The sequence below is a fragment of the Lemur catta genome, chromosome 4 (assembly GCF_020740605.2).
Source record: "Lemur catta isolate mLemCat1 chromosome 4, mLemCat1.pri, whole genome shotgun sequence".
NCBI lineage: Eukaryota > Metazoa > Chordata > Mammalia > Primates > Lemuridae > Lemur > Lemur catta.
The window spans coordinates 32,799,397-32,811,457 of record NC_059131.1 but is presented as its reverse complement, the minus strand read 5'-3'; the positions used below and the strand labels follow the sequence as shown (position 1 = coordinate 32,811,457).

At 35.7% G+C, this 12,061-nt stretch overlaps 2 protein-coding genes across 5 annotated transcripts in view; one reads left to right on the top strand and one right to left on the bottom strand.

Moving 5' to 3' along the window:
• Nucleotides 1-10,175, top strand: part of PREPL (prolyl endopeptidase like) — a 45,930-nt gene extending 35,755 nt beyond the window's left edge. For 2 of the 3 annotated variants that reach the window (XM_045549515.1, XM_045549514.1), the window contains 6 exons: nucleotides 918-1,093; nucleotides 2,398-2,614; nucleotides 5,539-5,688; nucleotides 6,100-6,223; nucleotides 7,050-7,123; nucleotides 7,512-8,102. In XM_045549515.1, the coding sequence (XP_045405471.1) occupies nucleotides 918-1,093; nucleotides 2,398-2,614; nucleotides 5,539-5,688; nucleotides 6,100-6,223; nucleotides 7,050-7,123; nucleotides 7,512-7,601 (831 nt within the window). In that variant the 3' untranslated portion in view covers nucleotides 7,602-8,102. Of the gene's footprint in view, nucleotides 1-917; nucleotides 1,094-2,397; nucleotides 2,615-5,538; nucleotides 5,689-6,099; nucleotides 6,224-7,049; nucleotides 7,124-7,511; nucleotides 8,103-9,849 lie in introns of those variants that run through there. The other variant, XR_006734691.1, reaches the window with a different exon arrangement.
• Nucleotides 8,115-12,061, bottom strand: part of SLC3A1 (solute carrier family 3 member 1) — a 42,294-nt gene continuing 38,347 nt past the window's right edge. For both annotated transcript variants that reach the window (XM_045549516.1, XM_045549517.1), the window contains one exon: nucleotides 8,115-8,742. In XM_045549516.1, coding sequence (XP_045405472.1) covers nucleotides 8,302-8,742 — 441 coding nt within the window. In that variant the 3' untranslated portion in view covers nucleotides 8,115-8,301. The remainder of the gene's footprint in view (nucleotides 8,743-12,061) is intronic.

Here is a 12,061-nt window from a genome sequence, read left to right as displayed (position 1 = left end):
AACAGTTGATCTCATGGAGACAGAGATAGAATGATGGTTACTAGAGGCTAAGAAGGGTAGCAAGGAGAGGGGGATAAAGTGGGGATGGTTAATGCGTGCAAAAATATAGTTAGATAGAAGGAAAAATATTTGATAACACAACAAAGTGACTATAGTTAACAGTAAGTTATGGTATACTTTAAAAAAACTAAAAGAGTGGAATTGGAATGTTCCTAACACAAAGAAATGATAAATGCTTGAGGTCATGGATGCCTCAATTACCCTGATTTCATTAATACACATTGTATGCCTGTATCCAAAACATCTCATGAACACTATAAATATATACAATTATCATGTACCCATAATAATTAAAAATTGTTATAAAAAGGTTAAATTGGCCTTTGTAGAGGAGATGGGTAGATATCAGTAAGACATTTCAGGTCCCAGTAGTTGAGAATTCTGATTATAGGGGACAAAATTGAGCTGGCAAGACTTCCTTAGTCAGCATATTTGTAAATAAAGATGAGAAATGGCAGTATCTAGCCGTAGGCATAAGAAGAATACTATACTAGGATTTCTAACCTTAATAGGTATTTTGGCTTGACCTAAAATTTTAAAAATTACAGTAATAGTGGGTAGGGAAGAGCTCTTTAAAATTCCGTTACTATCATGAAAAACTACATTTAATAAAAGAGCAGCCAGCCTTGCTGCTTTTTTCTGGTTAATACTATAACCAGAACTGTAGCAAAGTAGCTGAAACCAAGACTGTATTGTATTTTTGGAGACCGTAATGCTTTTGTCTTAAACAAATTTGTGCTCAACATCAATAGGTAGCACATAAGGGTGGGGGCAGTAATCTTCAGTGTATTTTAAATTGGGGATAAAACTGTTGTAAAAGACTCTTCTTTACATGCATAGTAATTCTTCATTTCCAGGATGGAAAATTAGTGCCAATGACTGTTTTCCACAAAACGGACTCTGAGGACTTGCAGAAGAAACCTCTCTTGGTACATGTATATGGAGCTTATGGAATGGATTTGAAAATGAATTTCAGACCTGAGAGGCGGGTGTTAGTGGATGATGGATGGATATTAGCATATTGCCATGTTCGGTGAGTCAGTACATTTTACCTAGCATATGAGTGCTAGAGCATTGTGACAGATGTGTAGAATCACAATATATCAGGCAGCAAAAGCTTATTTTCTCACTTGTATTGTTGGATTTATGTATTCCTAAACCTGTGGTGGTAGAGCTTGATTCTGTAACAGATTTGTTGATCCAAAAAGCAAAAGTAGATTTTTAGGATTTTTGAATAGATGTACCAGTCTCTGTACTTATTTAGTAACATTATTGTTTCCGTTTAATTCTCTTGAGTTTAGGTTCAAGCACCTTCTCAAGCTGATCTCCTTTTTTCCATCTAACTTACATTTTAAAGCCGCACATGGTGGTGCGTGCCTGTAAGCCTAGCTACTCAGGATGCTGAGGCAGGAGGATCACTTGAGCCCAGGAGTTCAAGACCAGCCTGGGCAACGTAGCAAGATTCCATCTCTAAAAAAATAAATTAAAAACTACAAATTTTAAGATTTTTATCCTTTCTCCTGAACCCTCCCCCAAAAAAACTTCCATTTTATCTTAGTGGTTTTCAAGACACCAATTTTATGTTTCTGCTTAAAATCCTTCTCTACCTCCCCATCTCCAAATAAACTCCAAATTCCTCAGTATGGTACTCCTGATGGATCTGGCTTATCTCTGAAGTAGCATTTATCATCATGTCCTTTCAAATGACATGGCTCTGTTACCTCCTTGCCCTTGCACCTGCTGTGTTATATCTGTGTCTTGATGCCTTCCCTTTCTTCGCCCTCCTGGAAACTCAAGTTCATCCTTCACATCTCAGCTAGGCATCATCTCCCTAAGCATTTGTGTTCCTGACTCTGTATGTACCTCTAACCTGATAGATGGATATTCTTTCCTCTGCTTCTGTAACACCTTAAATACCGCTGTGTTACAGCAGGGACCACATTGCTTAGTAACTCTTTGTTGTCTTTCCCCACAAAATTAAGATTTCCAGAGCAGGGGATTTTTGATTGTTTATATTTTTAAGGTCTGCACTTAGTACAATCCCTGATAAATAGTAGGCAGGCACTCAAAACATATTTGTTGGATCAATTTTTGATTGTATATATCAGGGATTGGCAGACTTTTCCTCTAAAGAACTAGATAGTAAACACTTTAGGCTTTGCAGGCCACATACAGTCTCTGTTGCATAAGCCTTGTTGTTTTCTCCCAACCTTTAAAAAGTAAAAACCATTCTTAGCTCTAGGGCCATACAAAAACAGACCTCCAGGTGTAGTTTGCTGACTCCAGCCTACATCATTAACATTTTTCCACTAAAACTTTTTTGCCCTTTAATTTCAGGGGTGGTGGTGAGTTAGGCCTCCAATGGCACGCTGATGGCCGTCTAACTAAAAAACTCAATGGCCTTGCAGACTTAGAGGCTTGCATTAAGACGCTTCATGGCCAAGGCTTTTCTCAGCCAAGTCTAACAGCCCTGACTGCTTTCAGTGCTGGAGGGGTGCTTGTGGGAGCATTGTGTAATTCTAATCCAGAGCTCCTGAGGGCGGTGACTTTGGAGGTGAGTACACTCTTCTCTCTACTGTTTACAGAGTGGGGGAGGTGGGAAGCCATAGGCAGATTTAAAAATATTTTTTTGTTATAGTTTTACCATAGCATAGGAGTGTGGTAAAGCTTTTAAGTTTTAAACACAGAATTGTAGCTCTAGGAGAACGTGTAAAGTTATCTTAATCCAACTATTTACTCTTATTCTTCTCTGGCAGTGTTCTTTTTAGTAATTTTTAAGGATTTCCACTGAAAAATATTAATGACTGTTCCCATTAGTCATTTTTTATTTGTAATAATATTTAGAATTGGTAGAAGAGAGTAGAAGCATATATGTCTCACAGTTCCCTGAGGTCAGCTAGAGCATACTATGACTCTGGAATGCACTGAATCCTCTGACTCCTAGGCAATTTGACAGCTACTTCCCATCAACATTTCAGTCCTGAATGTAGGGGCTCTCTGTTTTTAGATCTTTTTTTTTTTTTTTTTTTGAGACAGGGTCTTGCTCTGTTGCCCAGCCTGGAGTGCTGTGGTCCAACCATAGTTCACTATATATAACCTCAAGCGATCCTCCTGCCTAAGCCTCCCCAGAGTGCTGGGATTACAGGCATGAGCCACCATGCCCAGCCAAGATAATCTATTCTTAATGGTCTTTTTGGCATAGTTCTTCTGTACTTTAATTGAAATACCCTGTTCTGAAAATATGCTATAGTCTTTTCATGGTGTCCAGAATTGTGAAGTTATGTTATAGAAGTTGGTTTCGCCTCTGTCATTCTCCAGCTACCTGGTTAGATACTCTGGAAAATGATGGCTGAGATGGAAGAGAGTAAATTGTTTTCAGGGTGTTTTTTTTTTTTTTTTTTTTTTTTTTTTGAGGGTGAGGGGTATACACTATGGGCTTGTATTAAGTAAATAAGTAAATAGCCCTAATCTATAAATCTATTTTTTTAAAAATAGAAATACTGAGTATGGAGGAAAAAGACTTATGTATAAAGATAATAATGGCAGGATTATTTACAATATAAAGAAAAAACAAGTAACTTGATTTTTAGAAATTAGAAAGGAAATAATCAGAAATGTTTGTGGAAGATCTTTATCCTAGAATGCTTATTAGGGTAAAAAATTGAAGACAACCTAAATATCCAACAATGGGAGATTTATGTATGAGTCAAAGTTAATTACAAGCACCAAAAACTCTGACTAATTTAAACAGAAAAGGGATTTGTTAAAGGGTATTAGGGAAAGGTGGGTATGTTCAGAACCAGTGTTCGAGGCTGCACAGCCAGAAACATAGAATTGGCCCAGTGAAGCTACTGTTACTGCCACTGCTGAGCACAGATCACTTCACACACTACCAGTGCTGCTTCTAGAAAGTAGATAAAGCTGTGGCACTTTTACCAGAATAAAGTCTCCATGATCACTACTATTTTGAATCATTGACTTCCCATGCAAAGTTTAAGAGCACATGTGTCTGATAGACCTAAGTCACACATGTGGCTACTCCGAGACTGCAAGGAAAGCTGGGATAGGTGCTGTCATTTAGGATCTCTCCAGTGAGAGGCAAGCTCTGTCTGATAACACTGGGGATGTTCAAATGCAGAAAAGGAGTCCAGATGCTAGGCAGCCAAAAAGAATTGCAGATGCTCACTATACTTGGTTAATGTTAATATGAGGAAAATCTGAAAAGCATGTTGAGAATATAAAGCTAAGTGAAAAATGCAGCCTCCGTTTTATTAAATGTTTTAACCCTGGTCATGAGCCAATGGGTGGTTTTCTCTTCTTTCACCTTGGATATTTTCCAGATTTTCTTCAGTTAGCATTTATTACTTTTAATGCAAAATGTCCAGCTGGTGAGAAAGACTTTCTATGTTGTTGGGGGCTTTTTTTCATTTAAAAACAATTTTAATTCTGGTTAAAATAACATAAAATTGACCATCCTAACCATTTTTAAGTGAACAGTTCAGTAGCATTAAATACATTCACATGGTTGTACAATCAGTCTCCAGAACTTGATTTTCATCTTGCAAAACTGAAACTCTGCACCCATTAAATAGCTCTCCATTCCCTTCTTCCTCCCAACCTAGCCCCTGGAAACCACCCTTTTCTCCTTTCTGTCTCTATGAATTTGACTACCCAAGGTATCTCACATAAGCAGAAGCATATAAAATAATTTATTTTTGTGGCTGGCTTATTTCACTTAGGTTATATCCTTGAGGTTCATACATATTGTAGCATGTGTTAGAATGTCTTTCCTTTTTAAGGCTGAATAATATTCCATTGTATGTATATATCACATTTTGCATATTCATTCATCCATTGATGGACACTTGGGTTGCTTTCACCTTTTGGCTATTGTGAATAATTCTGCTGTGAACATAGGTATACAGATATCTCTTCAAGGCCCTGCTTTCAATTTGGGGGGATATATACCGAGGAGTGGAGTTGCTAGATCACATGCTAATTCTAAATTTCATTTTTTGGGGAATGACCATATTGTTTTCCATAGCAGCTGTACCATTTTACACTCCAACCAAGAGTACATAAGGGTTCCAGTTTCTCCACATCCATGTCAACGCTTGTTATTTTCTGGGTTTTTTTAATAGTAACCATCCTAATGGGTGAGAGGCAGTAGCATTTATTACTTTCATATAAAAAATACATATATGAATAAAAGGCACCAAACTAAAAATAAAAATTATAAAATTAGAAGATAAAACATTTCTTATTATATAAATGTCATTTAAGGAGTGTGAATACTTTAAAAGCATATTATAGATTATAGGCCCTGGTTAAGGACTGAGTAGTCTGGCTCCTAGAATTCTACACAGCTTCTTGAGCTGTTTCCTCTCATATCAGTATGTGTATTCATAAAGTGTAGCTTTTTTTATCAACCTTTCATTTGAAGTCTAAGTTTCTTTGGCTTTTGTTTGTTTGTTTAAGGCACCTTTCTTGGATGTTCTCAACACCATGATGGATACTACACTTCCTCTTACATTAGAAGAATTAGAAGAATGGGGGAATCCTTCATCTGATGAAAAACACAAGAACTACATAAAACGTTACTGTCCTTATCAAAATATTAAGCCTCAGGTAGTGAAAGACAGTTACATTATCCTAAAGTGATAGAGAAGATATTAAAAAGATACTTGAGCAGAGGCAGAAATTAGTAGGGCTTTAGAGATGTTTCTACTTGTAATACCCAAACATCTTTCAGTACCATCTCTGCTCATGTTCCATGTTTGTTTCAATTTAATACCTCAGGGGAATAGAGTTATCATGCCTTAATTACTAAATCAGATAAGGTCTCTTTAGTCAAGAAAATGCTATTCCAGGCAACAAGTAGTCTAATACTACAATACTGAGGCGCTCTAACAAATATAAAGTGAGAAAACTCCTAGCACTTAGAGGAAAAAATTGGAGGTAAATGTTTTTTATGGTCTATACAGTGGAAAGGGACCATAGGGAATAATGTAAACTCTTTGTACATGTACTTTCTTCTAGCATTATCCTTCAATTCACATAACAGCTTATGAAAACGATGAACGTGTACCTCTAAAGGGAATTATGAACTACACCAAGAAACTCCAGGAAGCCATCACGAAGCATACTGAAGACACAGGTGAAGGTAGGAGATCATCTAGAAGCAGAAAACTTGGCCAGATAGACTAATACCCTCAGGACACAGCTCAGAGTAATATTACACATTTCTTGCTACAACCAAACCATCTGTCCAGAATTTAAGACAATTGTTTTCCTATGTTGATGTATATTAACTCCCTCACCTCCTTTTCAAAGGGCAATATTAAAATAAGGTATACAGGACACAAAGAAAAAAGTAAATTTAAATATCAAGTATAACTTGTAGATGTACTATCATACAGTTATTCATTCACTTAATGATTGAGCCATTATTCGTGGGAATCTGAAAGACAAGATTGTGAGATTTTTTTTCTTTGGAGCATCAGTACTCAAACTAGCTGCTTTCATTTCCTCTAGATAGTTGTTTCAATTTTATTAGATAAGAACTCCACCTTTTTGCCTTGAAACTGCATGCCAATACATTGTGAGTTCAAGGACAGGGGGCCCCACGTGTAAGTCCGACAATCTCCCTGTATTCAGCTCCATTTTGCACTCCCACTCATTGCTGTAGTTGGTGTCTCCAGGGCACAAGACTCGGATTCCACACAGCCAGCTGACTGTCTCCTAGGCCACAGCCTTCTTCATATGGTGTCTTCCATCCAGCTTCCTCAGCCCCTGGGTCTCCTCTTCCTGCTTTCCCTGCTTCAGAAATTTGTCTTTTATTGCTTGCCGCCTCCCATCTCTTTATTGTTGGTGGGTTTTGCCTTTATTCCTTTACTTTTATTTGAATAGAGTACTTAGGAGGAGAGGGTAGAAATGAGTCTCAATCTTTCAAAGACCTTCTAATTGTTTTTATATGTTGACTCTTTCAGGCTATCAGGCCCCCAATATTATTTTAGATATTCACCCTGGAGGCAATCATGTGATTGAGGATTCTCACAAGAAGGTAAGTTATCAAGCCCCTTTCAGTTGACAGATTCCCCAAGTAGAGATGTGTTTTATTTAATATTCAGGTTTTCAGTGGTTGCCACAGGGTTTATGGCAAAGCCACTTCACAAATGTCAGGTCTATAGCTGAGACCCACGAGGGGGAAGGGTGGGACGCTGAATCAATCGAGAGAAAGGGCTCTCTTTTGTACTTGATAAGTGAATTCTGTTAAAGAAAGCTTTGAGTCTTAATTGTTGAAAGCCTTCTTTCTATCCTGAATAAAAGTATTCTTGCCATGAATTGCCAACTTCAGTGTTAGGTGAAGATGGGTAGACAAAGGGAAGCTTAAACACTGGAGTTTTACCACAAAGTTCTTCTATCTGATTTTTAAAATGTGTTTCTTTTAGATTACAGCCCAATTTAAATTCCTGTATGAGGAACTTGGACTTGACAACACCAATGTTTTCGAGGATCTTAAGAAATTTCTAAAATTCTGAAACGCTACATTCAACTAGGAACTGGAAACAGTGAAATACTTCATAGTCTTATTTCCAATTGAATTAGCAAAAGTGAGATTTTTAAGTTATTTAATAATTTTTTAAAATGTGTTTTTCCATCAAAATTTTGCTTAGTCTGTATCTCACGTGCTTATACTGTTCTCTCCATTGATGCACATGCCCCATAACCTAGGAAAGTAGTTTTCAAATCACGCTGCTTAGAAGGACATGGAGGAAGGGGGGAGGGATTGGTGACAGCAGAACTCTAGGCCTCCCATCCAATCAGTACAGCTTTACAAATCAATGTCCTGCCTCTTTGCTAATGAATGTTTTTACACACGGTGGCAGTGAGTCATTTTCCAATTTTTATGCCTACATTTTAAGGAAAAAGGTAACATTCTTCACATTTAAAATTCATTAGAGCTTTTGAAAAATCTGGAGTCCTAACATGTTTTCATCATGTTATTGATGCTATCTCAATAAAGTTACAAGTTCCTATAAGTGATAATTTTATTTTAAACATTTTATTTTTTTCAAAGCATTTGAAAACCTTTCCTAAAGCAGTTATATTCAAGCTACAGAAATATCTGAGAATTAATGATTGTTCAGAAAGTTTATCCCGCAGCATGCTATACATGAAACTACTGCAAATGCTTAAAATACCAACAAAATGCCAGTGTCATCTCTTTCATAGAGGTGCCTAACACGAAGTGTACAGTATGTCTAATACACTGGAATAGCATGCTCGATTGGAAACAAAGCATCTGTCTCTGAAAGCTGTTTGGTAATGAAGGAGATTCTTTGTGTTGTATTGAAGGATGAGTCCCTCTCCGTTGTTCAGATAAATGCCACTTGTATCAACTTCACCGCCTGTGTAGGCAGAATCGGTACTTAATATTATTCTCAGTCTTGCAGGAAGATGTGAAATCATTTCCTGTAGATTTAGCAGTGTTGATTCTCCAAAATTCAGAACCACGATAAAGACTTTGTCTATGCCATCCAGCTCTCTCGTGTACACGACACAGGGGCTATCATTCCTCAAATGGCAAAACCAGCCCCTGTTGAGAATCAGCTCATTGGCATGAAGTAGACTTAATTCTTGATATAACTTCAAAGCCGATCTGGGCTGAGTCTTTTGGACCTATTTTTTAAAAAGAATATTTACATAATTAATTCTAAATTGTTTTTAAATATTTTGGTATCTTGTAAGGAATTATTTACCAAAAACACTTGCTTCCATTTTGCCCCTTAAAATAACTGCCAAATTGTAGGTATTAATAAGTAGATAATAATTTATATAAAAACTGATAGACATTGCAAATTCAGGCTTTCAACTTGTATAGGAGTCATTGCAGTATGCTTAGTGTTCTACTACATCATAGAATTTCTGTAGAGACCAAATCTGACGACACTTTAGGAATTCCAAAACAAATGTCCATGTCTAAGTTAATGAATATTTAACTTGCCTAAATAAAGTAACCTTGTGCTATATTGTTACTGCCAAATGCCTGGAAGAAAAGCAGCATTGTGGCAATGGACTTAGACTTCTGATGAATTTGGGCTTATTTGTTCTCTTTTATAGAATATGTAGGTTGCTGTTGTGCAAAGATATATAACTTCAGCAGACATGTATTTCTTGCATAGCTAATGATGGAACAAAAAGTTGCAAAAAGGATGCAAAGCAAAAAAGCTGCCTACAGTGAAAGTTAGAAATTGTAGTTATTTTTAACCATAAAAGTAGTATATATCCATTTAAGATTTGGTTTTCTTATACAGCCATATGACTAAAACATATGTAATTTGATGTTGTACTTTTCATGTTTTTTTTGACATTTCAAGCATTTTCCCATTACATAGCCTCCATAAATTTAACCATTCCCTTTCAACATTTGTGTTTAATATTTTCTTATATTTTTATTCTCCTCTAATATTTTATATTATTTTAGGATAGATTATCAGAAAGACAATTACTTTGACAAAGAATATGGACACTTGATACATAATGCAAAATTATTCTTCATAAGCTGTTGCCAAATCAGTGATAATATTCATTTCATTGTACCCTTGCCAGCCATGTTTACTGGGGTGGTGGTAGTTGTTCTTTGCGGGTGGGTGCCTAACATGCGGTCTTTAGTGACTATCTAATGGGTGTTTGAAAAACTGTGTATTCTCTGTTTATCAGGTACAAAGGTATTTATGGCACATGTATATGACTTGTCAAAGTTACTAACATTTTCTCTAACCTTAGATAATGCATGAGAAGCATATATAGTTCAGTGCCACTCACATAAGAAGTACCCAGTAAGTATTAGCAATTATTTTTGCCTACTTGATTTATCACTTTCTAGAAGTATGTTTAAGTCTCTCCCTGTAATTGTGGATTTGTCAATTTCTCCTTGCATTTCTGAGTACTTGTTTTATATATTTTCAGTCTATCATTAGATACCTGAGTTTTAGATACATGATTCGTGATTTTTAGAATATTCTTTTATCACTTTGAAGATTGCCTTTGTCTCATAAAATGCTTCTCATATTGAATTCTATTTTGTCTGCTATTAAATATTTCCAAGCCTGCTTTTCGTAACTTTATTTTTGACTAGAAGGAAATGCATGCACATAGTATGAAATTCAGTTACAAGATGAACATATACAATAAAAAGGTTTTCGTCAACACCATTCCCTAGCTTCCCAGTTCCGCTCCCAGTGACAGACACTGTTTATATGTTGTTTCATTCTTATGATATGAAATGATACATTCTGTATATGTAAACATATGTTTTCTTTCTCTACACAAATGGTGGCATGTTACCATTTTATACTGTTTTTTTTGTTATTTAATACATGTTAGAAATGATCTCTCATCAGTGTATATAGAGCTCCCTCATTCTTTTTAAAAGCTGCATACTAGCCCCATAATTGATGGAACTGGTTTTCTATTGATAAAATATTTAAATTACTTCTAGAGTCTTCTGCTGTTAAAAATGATGTCGCAGTCAAGATCCCTTGTGTATTTATCATTTTGCACATGTGCAAGTATTCCTAGATACAGATATCTAGGAATGGAACTACTAGTTAAAAAAATACATCTATTTGTTTATTTTAAAAGCTATAGCTGGGTTGCTTTTTATTATTTGTCTGCTGTATATTTTAATTCTTTTGTGTCCTTTGTTCTAGGTATGTCTCTTATGTCTGGATTTTTTTGTCTTGTTATCTGAGTATTTTTTATCTTTTAATAGGTGAATTTAACCCATTCATCTTTATGATTATTATATGTTTGGCTGTACTCTTGAAGACTTATTTAATTTTTTATTTATCGTTATACTATTGTTTTGCTTTTTTCTCTTTTTAGCTTTCTATTGGGTCAATTATTTATGTAATTTTTTTCCTTCTAATATTCTTTGAAAATTATACATTTAGGCCAGGCATGGTGGCTCACGCCTGTAATCCTAGCACTCTGGGAGGCCAAGGCAGATGGACCATTTGAGCTCAGGAGTTTGAAACCAGCCTGAGCAAGAGCAAGACCCCTTCTCAATTTAAGAAAAGAAAATTATACATTTATATGTCTTTCTTATGGTTACCCTTAAAATTGTAATAACCACTTTAATGTTTTTCTCAACATCTGGAACAATGCTGTCCAATAGAACTTTCTGTAATGCTGGAAATATTCTATTATCGGTGCTATCCAATATGGATGACTGAGCTCCTGAAATATTACTGTGACCCAGAAACTGAATTTTTAATTCAGTTTAGTTTTAATAGTCACAGTGATTAATGGCTACTGGACAGTTCAAATCTAGTTACTCTTTTTCCTGTACAAGATAAGCATGTTAGCCTGCTTGCTTTCTTTCTCTCTCTCTTTCTCATACACCACACTGCCACCACTTCCCATATAGAAACAGATCAACAAGATTTTTGTTCAGAATACCTTATTTTACATTATGCCTCAAAAATTATCCCTAAGTTTTATTGTTTCCTTTTCATCACTATATTTTGTATATTGTGTCTCCCTTTTAGATTCATTTTTGGTTTTGTTGCAGTCCTCTGATTATGCTTTCAAAAAGTGGCTATACAGGTAAAATTTAGCACCCTGCTTTTCCATCTCTATTTTGCTCTTACTCTTAAATGCCAGTTTGAATAGCTAGGTTTAGAATTAAGTTTCCATTACAGTTTTGAAGATACAGTTCTAATGTCTTCTAGTATCCACTTGAGAAGTCTGATGCCAGTCCAATTCTCAATCTTTTTTTTAGGCAGTCTAGTTTCAGGTTTGGTTTCTTTCTGAGTAGTTTTAGGGTTTTCCATTTATCCTTGCCATTCTAAAAGAAGATAAAGTCTTCCCTTATCTTTGGATTATTATATATATTTTATTTCTTTGGTTATATGTTTCCTCCCATTCTATGTTCCCTTCTACAATTTTTTTGTTGTATGTTGAAATTCTGGATGGATCTTCCATGTATCAAAAA